This window comes from Limulus polyphemus, unplaced genomic scaffold, assembly GCF_000517525.1.
Source record: "Limulus polyphemus unplaced genomic scaffold, Limulus_polyphemus-2.1.2 Scaffold8187, whole genome shotgun sequence".
In the NCBI taxonomy this organism is placed as follows: domain Eukaryota; kingdom Metazoa; phylum Arthropoda; class Merostomata; order Xiphosura; family Limulidae; genus Limulus; species Limulus polyphemus.
In genome coordinates, this window is record NW_013673797.1 from 12,759 (window position 1) to 24,971 (window position 12,213).

The window sequence follows — 12,213 nt, forward strand, 5'->3', positions numbered from 1 at the left end:
TCTACATTTGTATTAACAGGAAGTGATTAATGGATAATATATAATCTACATTTGTATTAACAGGAAGTGATTAATGGATAATATATAATCTACATTTGTATTAACAGGAAGTGATTAATGGATAATATATAATCCACATTTGTATTAACAGGAAGTGATTAATGGATAATATATAATCTACAAAAACTCATTATCTGCCTTCTGGTGTAATGTGTGACCTTAAATTTTTTTATAATACAGGGAAGTGAAGAGAAAACTGTTTCACACGACAGTGGAAAGCCATTTTATAGGTGACTAAAGAATTTGTTACGAAATACAAAAACAACAGGTAATTTATACAAAGATGGTTGCTACTTACTTACAAACAACCTTTACAAAGGTAATTAACACCAATTGGTAATTGTTCTTCAAATAAAATAATAATCAATACGAATTATCTAAGTATCGAATTACTATCGATTAAACAAAATACTCGTACTGTATTGCCGAACAATTATTGGCATCCAATGCGTTTTTTTGTTTTCTTCAATTTTGCGTAAAGCTACTCAAGGGCTACCTGTGCTAGCCCTCCATAATCTATATAAATAATACGCTTGCGTTTAACTGTTTGTCTGTCCAAAACTTTTCTCGCAAATTTCTCGATCAAACGTTACAAATCTCATATCGTTAGGATTCCGCAATGCATACTGGCTTTTCGATTCGGAATCACCTTCACTGTCTTTTACTAAGTCAAACTTTTTAATGCAACGAGTATGCTACACGATGGCACAATGTCGTTATCATTATTTGACGACTGGCTTCGATTTCAACTTTAGTTTTTTTTATTTGCAAAGTATTTCACACAAACAACAATTAACCAGAGTGTAATTTCTTAAAAAAATATGAACATTACACTAAATACATTTGCTATGGTCTTTCTCAACTTCTTTAGGTCTAAAATACGCATACGCACTTCGTTCAAAACCATATGCTTATCACTTTGTGAGCACGCATTTAGACGTTTCTGCATATTCAGCTAAGTTTGCGTTCACCACAATTTTACATTTACTTTACTTTGGAATAATGTACCTTCAGTTCATTTCATAGATTGTTATAAACACCTTTTAGCTACTTTTATCTTTACTACCGGCTTTATTCCTCGGTTTTGTTCGTTTCTTTGTTTCACTGTGTCATACACTGAACGTTCATAATTGTTTCATACTATATACACTATATTTACCATTACTTTACTTTATTGTTTACGTTACGTGAGCTTGTTTATCTAATATATAGTGCCTGCAAGAAAACGTAGCTTAAATGCCGTGAGTGAAAATGAGAGAATAAGGAAGATTGAAACGAAGGGCATGAAAACTACCGCAAATATTTTGTGGGTCGCGGCTAGTTTTGGAATCACAAATTAGAGAGAAGGCACTAATTAACACCTCCATCTACTGAAGTACTGTTTTACCAACGAAAAATAAGATTGGCCGTCACGTTATAACGTCTTCACCGCTGAAAGGCCAAACATGTTCAATGATTGGATTCGAATTCGCGACTCGCAGATAGCGAGCCATACAAATCATGAATCTGATGATGTTAAGTAAAACTTTTCGAGAATATAGGTGGCTTACGATGGCATAGTATGTGTATAAAAATTGTTCTTACACACTAATGAGGCTAGTTATAAATGTTTAAAGAGTATAGGTGGCTTACGATGGCATAGTATTTGTATAAAACTTGTTCTTACACACTAATGAGGCCAGTTATAAATGTTTAAAGAGTATAGGTGGTTTAGGATGGCAAAGTATGAGTATAAAACTTGTTCTTACACACTAATGAGGCCAGTTATAAATGTTTAAAGAGTATAGGTGGTATAGGATGGCATAGTATTTGTATAAAACTTTTTCTTACACACTAATGAGGCTAGTTATAAATGTTTAAAGAGTATAGGTGGTATAGGATGGCAAAGTATGAGTATAAAACTTGTTCTTACACACTAATGAGGCCAGTTATAAATGTTTAGAGAATATAGGCGAAATATGACACATATCAAACAAACTACGCCATGAAGAGCTAAGGAAAACAGTTTCGAACTATACCAGCTATACCAGTGGTAACAAATGGAACTCAATGAAATGTTGACTGTGCTTCTCTAATTTCCCTGATAATAAAGAGAAATACTCACACGTATAACAAGTGATCAAAACATTCAGTTATTCACACATACACACATAGATAACAAATGATGGGAGGTAGTGAAGAGAGGTTAACACTCATACACACAGATAACAGATGATGGGAGGTAGTGAAGGGAGATTAACACTCATACACACAGATAACAGGTGATGGGAGGTAGTGAAGGGAGGTTAACACTCATACACACAGATAACAGATGATGATAGGTAGTGAAGGGAGGTTAACACTCATACCCACAGATAACAGATGATGGGAGGTAGTGAAGGGAGGTTAACACTCATAGACACAGATAACAGATGATGAAGGGAGGTTAACACTCATACACACACAGATAACAAATGATGGGAGGTAGTGAAGGGAGGTTAACACTCATACACACAGATAACAGATTATGGGAGGTAGTGAAGGAAGGTTAACACCCATACACACAGATAACAGATGATGGAAGGTAGTGAAGGGATGTTAACACTACTCAACATTGTATTACACGTTATTAAGCAACATTTTTGATTTAATCTGACTGAAATATACCATAAAAACACGTTACATTTGTTAGGGTTAAAGAAAATAGCTTTCGTGGGAAGGATTTGAGATAATCTCTACTGACAATTCACGCGAGGCAGTGCTACCGATATACGTATTATGACGTTGCTTTTAATAAGTGAACGGAAATTGCGTAACTTTGCTAATGTTTCACCGGTAAAAAAGAAGCGGATAAAAAATCACGTTCTATACAATCCTGTGCCATAGATTATCTAACCTCCGTCCAGTATTATACGATCTGTGCTCTTGGAATCATCACGTTCTATACAATCCTGTGCCATAGATTATCATCATCCCATCATCTGTTATCTGTGGGTATGAGTGTTAACCTTCCTTCACTACCTCCCATCATCTGTTATCTGTGGGTATGGGTGTTAACCTTCCTTCACTACCTCCCATCATCTGTTATCTGTGGGTATGAGTGTTAACCTCCCTTCACTACCTCCCATCATCTGTTATCTGTGGGTATGAGTGTTATATGACTGGGGAATAGCTTGAAAGATTTTCACACAACTTGACATGTATCTTAGAGCCTCCCCGAAGTACGACCCAGGGGATTTGACGCTCGGATCTGCCCCCTCCCTCCCTCCACATGTCATCTCCGTGCTTTGAACGGGTAAGTCAACTGGCAAGATGCAGTTGAAAATAAAATAGACTACAGAATGTATATACCTTTCTTTCGTCGTATTTCGATATTGTTACAATTCCAATAAGTTCATATAATGTTAGTTTGTTGTGTTTTTTAACCAAATAAAACTGGCGCCGCCAGAAGTATTAGACCACGTACTTAAAATATATTTGGGCCAATAGAACCAGCGGATGCAAAAAAAGAGAGAGAGAGAAGCAAAACGTAGCGAGTTTGTTGTATGGTCGATACACGTGTTGGGTAATTCTAATTTTCTCGTATATTTGTAGTACTATAAGTTCTTTAACACGCGCAGCTGAACCACAACTCATTGTTGGATTTTATGCGATATTTATGTTAGATGATTTCTTGTGTCGTAAACGCCCCCGGATTTCGTGCTTTACATTTATACTTCCTTTTTGAAAGTCTTTTGTGTAACTAATTGGACTGATTACGTTTTTATAAGTCACTTGGAAGCTTTTTGTTAGATGTTTCAACAAGAGTAAAAACCGTGGGAAATACTATCTACTGACGAAGACAACGATAATTACTTACTTATTGCATAAGAGCTATAATTCATTGTATTTGTTCCAGAAATTGCTTAAAATTACTACATTTATCACCTTTAAAAATTAGTTTAGAACATTTTATATTTTTAACTTTACAATCGGTTCCTGGTTGTTGTTCCAGTTCTATAAATCTAGCTTCTCACGGTTGTGATTTGTTATATTAATCACGATCTTCTTGCCTAACAACAGATATTCAGCTTAACTTATCCACATTATCTGTAGGACTTGATTCTCAACATCACTGTAACATTATCTGTAGATCCCGGTTCTTAACACCACTGTAACATTATCTCTAAAACCTGCTTCTCAGCCTCAATGTAACATTATCTGTAGAACCTTCTTCTCAGCCTCAATGTAACATTATCTGTAGAACCTTCTTCTCAACTCTACTGTAACATTATCTGTAGAACCTGATTCTCAACACTACTGTAACATTATCTGTAGAACCTGATTCTCAACATCACTGTAACATTAACTGTAGAACTTGATTCTCAACACTACTGTAACATTATCTTTAGAACCTGATTCTCAACATCACTGTAACATTATCTGTAGAACCTGATACTCAACACCACTGTAACATTATCTCTAAAACTTGCTTCTCAGCCTCAAAGTAAAATTATCTGTAGAACTTGATTCTCAACACTGCTGTAACATTATCTGTAGAACCTGATTCACAACACTACTGTAACATTATCTGTAGAACTTGATTCTCAACACTGCTGTAACATTATCTGTAGAACCTGATTCTCAACACTACTGTAACATTATCTGTAGAACCTGATTCTCAACACAACTGTAACATTAACCGTAGAGCCTGATTCTCAACTCTACTGTAACATTATCTGTAGAACCTGATTCTCAATACTACTGTAACATTATCTGTAGAACCTGATTCTCAACACTACTGTAACATTATCTGTAGAACCTGATTCTCAACACTACTGTAACATTATCTTTAGAACCTGATTCTCAACACTACTGTAACATTATCTGTAGAACTTGATTCTCAACATTATTATAAGCACAATAATATTTATTACTTTAGAACAAGCTTCTTCATACGTCACTATTTCGAGGTATCACAAAATGAACAAACGAAAGATAAAGGTGAAACTTTAAGTAATTTTACCGATAAAGGTGTGAAACGGTGATTTAATGATTAGTGTAAGAAACCTATGAAAAACACTTATTTGTTACTTAAACATTTACAAATTCAAGCAACCAAAGTGTTTCCTTTGGCATCCTGAATTTCGACAGAACTATGTTTCTGGGTGTTTCGTGTATGACGAAATCCTTTATTTAAACCTATCTTGCAGTATTATTTTAAGTCTGTGTATTTGTGAACGTACTTATAGGTGAAAGTGTTTTTGTCGTCTTTTATTATTAAATCTTTGGATCGCTTCGGCTTTTGGTGCACAGGATGATCAAGTAACTGAAAAAAAGTGCTTGAAACCTCGCAGGCAATAATAAAACAAGCGGAACTTGCCCAAGAAACCGTACGTTATCAGCTTCGTCTCCTGCCTTTACGAATATCAAATAACGGGACTCTTGTCACGTAGTGCCAGCTGCTTCTCCTCTCGTCCAATCGGATCGTCAGCGTGATCTTTGACGCGGTAAATGATAGAAAGTATAAAGTGCTTACGGAAAAGTTTAAAATCAGAGTTTGAGGTTTCATTACTAACTTGTTTAGACATTAATGTCATTTCGAAACACTTGGTGTAAGCTAAATATTGAGTCGGTACCAGAGTAATTAATAATCGTGGAGTAATTCGAGTACGTTTTCGAGAGTTCCTAGGTTCTATATTGTTTTTCTAAAATATCTCGAAAAAACATGTATTTCATTAATGCAGAAACGTTTCGGAGTTTACTCATTTCATGCTGTTTATGATTGTAGTTCTATTAACATCGGTTTCTTCCGGTTCCACCCTTTGTCCGCAAGGCGAACTAGCAATCTACAAGGTCACCATGGAGACTGACTGGTCATTGGAAAAATTTCCTAAGCACTACCCAAGCTGGAGACCACGCGCCCAGTGGTCCAAAGTCCTTGGTGAGTAACGAGATAAGAGACTCGTAATTACCTCCTTGATCTTTCTTTCTGTGTTTTTCCTTGAAATTTAAGAAAGACAAAGTGTAAACAAATAAAAAACGAGATGGCTGTGAAATTATAGATTTTAAGCACCCTAATTTTGGGATTTATTTGTAGGGGGGTAAGAACTTGATGTTCAGTATATATATATATACATATCCTGAGGTATCTTCTTATCAAAACACTGCCAATGGATTAAACCAACAGGTTGTTAAATACCAAGTTATCAAACTGCTTTCAGGTTGTACACATAACCAATCTTTCCGCCTCTGGAAGCTGGGAGATCTGGCCTCCGAAGGACTAAAGCTATTCGCTGAAACCGGGAACTCCAATAATCTAGTGGATCACCTGTCACAAGGGAGGGGAGGGATTTTCGACGTCTTTTCTGCACCAGCAGTCTTTACGGGCGTTGGAACAACCGAAGGAACTGTCTTTCTTGATGGGAATCACTCCAAGGTTTTGTTTTTATGTAACGTTATTTTACTGCAAAAAGTTTGAAGAAAGTGATTTTTTAACTTGTACCCTAGATTCAATAGTATAATGATTGAAGCTAATTAAATCATTTCTTTGTTCAATAATTCTTCTTTCGTGTAAAACTAACCTTTCAACCCAACATAGCCACGAGAGTTATGATTATATATATATATTAAATAACTCTTCTTTCTGACAGAGATGGTGAGTTAATCTTTCTGATGCAGGTGGTGGGTTAATCTTTCAGATAGAGATGGTGGGTTAATCTTTCTGATAGAGATGGTGAGTTAATCTTTCAGAAAGAGATGGTGGGTTAATCTTTCTGATAGAGATGGTGAGTTAATCTTTCAGAAAGAGATGGTGGGTTAATCTTTCTGATAGAGATGGTGAGTTAATTTTTCTGATGAAGATAGTGAGTTAATTTTTCTGATGAAGATGGTGAGTTAATCTTTCGTGTAAAACTAGCCTTTCCAACCAACATAGCCACTGGACTGACTAGAGTTACGATTCTATATGATTTAAATAAATCTTCTTTCTGATATAGATGGTGAGTTAATATTTCTGATAGAGATGGTGAGTTAATCTTTCTGGTAGAGATGGTGAGTTAATCTTTTATGTGAGCTCACCTTTTATGTTAGCCAGTCTTTTCATCCAACATAGCCACTGAAATTATTATGGTTACTTAAAAAAAAGAACCTCTAGGTTTAGTCTGATATTTTCTTTGCTTGTTTTCTTCGGGTTATCCGCACCAGCAATTCCCGAATTTCACCTGGTGAACTAGAGGGGACAACAACCATTGCCGACTCTTTGGCTACTCGAATCACACACACACACGACCCAAAGAGCAGGAAACGATTTTGCAACAACAGCACGCGAACCATGGACACTCCGATTCACAGTTTGGTACGCTAACCACTAGATCACGCCTAAACCTGGTCTGATGTTAATTTTTTTTCCCTATTTTAATAATGGTTATACACTTTCTAAATCCTCTTAACCATCTAGCGCTGGCGTTAGAATAGTTTAAGAAACAAATAATTATTTGTATATAGTGTTAATATGAAAATGATTTTTTTCAAGCAGATTTCGTTTTATAAGCTTACATTATATAATTCAAATTTACGCATTTTTCTGTTTTCTAATCATAAATTTGCGGCCCGGCATGACCAGGTGGTTAGGGCGCTCGACTCGCAATCTGTGGGTTGCGGGTTCGAATCCCCGTCATACCAAACATGCTCGCCCTTTCAGCCGTGGGGGCGTTATAATGTGACGGCCAATCCCACTATTCGTTGGTAAAAAGAGTAGCCCAAGCGTTGGCGGTGGGTGGTGATGACTAGCTGCCTTTCCTCTAGTCTTACACTGCTAAATTAGGGATTGCTAGCGCAGATAGCCCTCGTGTAGCCATTTCTCACACGCTGATATCTGTAATGAGATGGAGAAGTACTTGATAAAATACTGTTTGATGAAGATAAGTTTCACCATTATGACAACGCATGATACTCAGGCAACGTCTGAATAATAAAGTATAAAATTCAGGTATAGCTCAGTTCAATGTCTACCTTTTGAAAATTAATACAGATAAATAAGATAAACTTTATTAACTAATTGAAGATAATCGTTTGTTTTACCATTGAGCCGCGCACTTCGCTCAATCTAGAAAGTATTTCTCAAACGTATTTAGTGTAGTTTGTTATACAAGGGTATTATATGAGCGCTTGTCATGGCTTACAGAAGTAAAAAGTTCATCCTAACAGGAAAGAGTAAAGCGTGTTGGTTACAGTCTATCATGAAATAGGTAATCATATTTTGTACACTCCGAAAGGAAATGGTGTAAAATGCATTTCGTAAATTTTAGCGGCAGGAAATTATCAAATATATTTGGTGCATTTTAGCGGCAGGAAATTATCAAATATATTTGGTGGGTTTTAACGGCAGGTAATTATCAAATATATTTGGTGGGTTTTAACGGTAGGTAATTATCAAATATATTTGCTGCATTTTAGCGGCAGGTAATTATCAAATATATTTGGTGGGTTTTAGCGGCAGGTAATTATCAAATATATTTGGTGGGTTTTAGCGGTAGGTAATTATCAAATATATTTGGTGGGTTTTAGAGGCAGGAAATTATCAAATATATTTGGTGGGTTTTAGCGGCAGGTAATTATCAAATATATTTGGTACATTTTAGCGGCAGGAAATTATCAAATATATTTGCTGGGTTTTAGGGCAGGAAATTATCAAATATATTATTGGTGCATTTTAGTTGAAAACTGTCAAGCGCATTTGACATATTCCTTAACTGGGCTATCTACTTTGTCCACGCGGGGAATCGAACTCCAAATTGTAGTGTTGAAAGCCCATAAACTTACGCTGACCCATCGGGGGAACATTCTAGAAGGAAATTTAGGTAATTGACTACGCTTGTATTTGCAAATGTTGCTCAAGCCTTTGTATGCAATAACCAATTGCTGATCCAAACTTAAGTGCCATTCTTGTTTCCAGATTTCCTTAGTTTTTACAGGAAAAAATCTTAGCACTGTTTGTATCGCTAACGATATTTTCCGGCAGTTGGAGTAATAAACATGAAGATCTGTATGTTTTTTTTATCAGACTTCACTAGAAAGATGATAAAAGAAAATATAATTACATAACTGTTGTTTATTGGCGCTGGAAAGGGAAACATTGAAACAGCTGTGACACTTAAGTGACCTAATACAATTCTGTGAATCTTTTAAGCTTACAAAACTTAAAAATCTCACCCAAGTACATTGTCACTTAGCAACACATGCTAAAAATGACATAAAAAAAAGAGGTTAAGTTGCCGGACAAATGCTTCCATAACTAACCTGTTATGTATTAGTTGCTTGAAGAGGAAACAAGATACAATATTTTATTTTTACTTTGTTAAGCCTTTCATACAGCTGAATCAAACACTGTTAACCTATACCAACTCAGTCTCATTTCGTGCCCATTACATCCAGATGTTAATAAAGTATTTTGACCTGATAGGAATACAAGAGTGGTATAAAATAGCCACTTGAGAATAAAAATGCAAATGAATCTTTTTTTCTTTTCACAATATACATATATTCAATTAAGAACACAGGTTGTACAACGTTCGCTGTGCAGAAGGAGTTGGCTTATAAATAAACAAGTAATTATGTTTTGATAATAAAAATATGTTAATTTGTCCTGGAAGTTAACTTCAAACCACAAAACCGAAAGCTTCACGTTAAGTGTTAACAAATAACACTTTCTGCACTCGTGATATTTCACGTCGCCGTTCATTTCATTACTGCCACTGCAATGATCAAAGTATTTTGTTAATTTAGAACACAATCCAACTGTGGTGACGATCCAAGTGGTCAGCGTGCAGAAGTGGGGATGTGTGATTCCAAATTTCGCTCTCCATTACCAATAAATAAATAAAAAAATCACGCTCCATATTTGTGTGACGTGGGTGATTTACAAGAACTGATGTTGAAGTCCCTCTATTCGATATCAGTAGCCCATGAGTTGGCGGTGGGTGGCATGGACTAGCTGCCTTCCTTCTATTCGATATCGGCAGTCCATGAGTTGGCGGTGGGTGATATGGACTAGCAGCCTTCCCCTCTAGTCTACTACTTGAAAAGAAAAGAGCTAGTGTAGCTTTCCACGAAATGTAACAGCGCCTCTGGTGGCAAATGATAATGATATTTTCCTACATCATTGCAAGTTACCAATTTCTGCACGTGCTTGCTGAGTAGGCGAGAGGCCCGGCATGGCCAGGTGGTAAGGGCGCTCGACTCGCAATCTGAGGGTCGCGGGTTCGAATCCCCGTCACACCAAATATGCTCGCCCTTTCAGCCGTGGGGGCGTTAAATTGTGACGGTCAATCCCACTATTCGTTGGTAAAAGAGTAGCCCAAGAGTTGGCGGTGGGTGGTGATGACTAGCTGCCTTCCCTCTAGTCTTATACTGCCAAATTAGGGACGGCTAGCGCAGATAGCCCTCGTGTAGCTTTGCGCGAAATTCAAAACAAACAAACAAGTAGGCGAGGTCTACTTAGATTCTTCCTTTACATTACGAACCGCTGATTGTTATTTACTACAGTTAAAAGTTTTCCAATTTTGGGTATAATGTAAGCATTATTAACAAATCATAAACATCTTCAAATGTAGAAATGATTGATATAATTTGGCAACTTAAACTTTGTTTATCCTGTTCATTAAATAATGGAACCAGATTTGGTGTTCTCAATGAATCTTTCAAATATTAAATTTTTAAAATGAAGGAATGGGTATTTATTTAGTTGTGATAGAGAAAAATAAAATTGATAAAGTGTCCTTTTTGAACTTTATAAACCGAAAGCTAAGAAATAAATGATATAATCTGAGAAATGTCCAAAACGTAAACACTTTACATTGTTCTTTTTGATCTACTTATGTGTCTTATCGTCAATCTGTACCTATATAAAATGTGTGAATGCGTCTACTTACTTATAGGTGTCGCTGATATCAAAGATAATTCCAAGCCCTGATTGGTTTGTCGGAGTTGACAGCCTGGAATTATGTCCTAAAGGAGAATGGGTGGAACAAGCACGAATTGGAGTAGGCCCGGTTGATGCTGGAACGGACGCCGGATTTACGTTCACATCTCCAAATTGGGAGCTCAAACCGAGACTAAAAATATCTCAAATCACGGCTCACCATCCCAGCCATCCAGCAAATTCTTTTTATTACCCAGCTCTGCGGAAATTACCACCTCTAGCGACCTTCAAGTTCGTGAAGGTCAACCTTTATAACCTCACTATAGACGTAATGAACACTCAATCTGTTAAACAGGAAACTGTGAACCAAGAAACCAATGACGACAACCAGGGGGCGGTTAAAGTCATTGATTTGTCTAATGATAATAGCCAAAATATCATAGAAAAATCAGTTGAAACTATCTCCAGAAATGTTCCAAACCTACAATTGTCAGATGAACCTAAAACAACCAAACTTCTTAAAGATAAAGGAATGAAGAAGCGAAAGAAGAAACTTCTGTTTAAAGAACTACGTCAAAGTGAGTTTCTCATTTTAGAAAATAAAGCAAGTCCAAGTGCTAATTGAAACTAAAAGATTTATTAAAATTCTCACAGAACTAAAAACTGATTATTCAGTCGGTGATATTATGCAAATTTTTGTTCTTTCTGTACATGTATCCCTTTTTATGATCAAAACTCTGTGGTTTAACTGTTAAATATTGTAATCGGCACAGTAATCTACATTGTGCTTAACTATACTGGCGCCATCTGCAGATGGCTCTGTAAAACACTATTCACGTCATTTACTATTCTAATTTTTTTATGCATTAGAAACACAACAAAAATTACTTTTTCACGATAATGCTATAACAGCTGAATGAAAAGCAATATTACATTAATAACCATAAACTAATTCATAACGATACTCAGATATCGCAGTTGTAATGACGATCTCAAGATATACATAATCGGTCTTGAAACGAATATTCTTAGTTAACTAGAACTGCATCGTGCAAATTGATGAGTCTTTTTGTATGTTTTATTTGATTGTCACACGCACCTACAGTTTGAGTTCCAACCTTACATGTGTAAACTCAGAGTCTGTTACTGATTTTAAACACTCACACATCTTAATGTCTTGTATCGCAGTTTCACAGATGTTTCTATAGTCTGTCACTAAATGTTTCACACATGTTTCTATGGTCTGTCACTAAATGTCTCCCACTATGTTTCTA

At 36.1% G+C, this 12,213-nt stretch overlaps 1 protein-coding gene across 1 annotated transcript in view; it reads left to right on the plus strand.

The window, feature by feature from the left end:
* The first annotated feature begins 5,535 nt into the window (after positions 1 to 5,535).
* Positions 5,536 to 12,213, plus strand: part of LOC106475181 (spondin-2-like) — a 10,332-nt gene continuing 3,654 nt past the window's right edge. Inside the window, exons 1-3 of the mRNA XM_013935878.2 lie at positions 5,536 to 5,962; positions 6,243 to 6,457; positions 10,956 to 11,517. Coding sequence (XP_013791332.1) covers positions 5,791 to 5,962; positions 6,243 to 6,457; positions 10,956 to 11,517 — 949 coding nt within the window. The 5' untranslated portion in view covers positions 5,536 to 5,790. The remainder of the gene's footprint in view (positions 5,963 to 6,242; positions 6,458 to 10,955; positions 11,518 to 12,213) is intronic.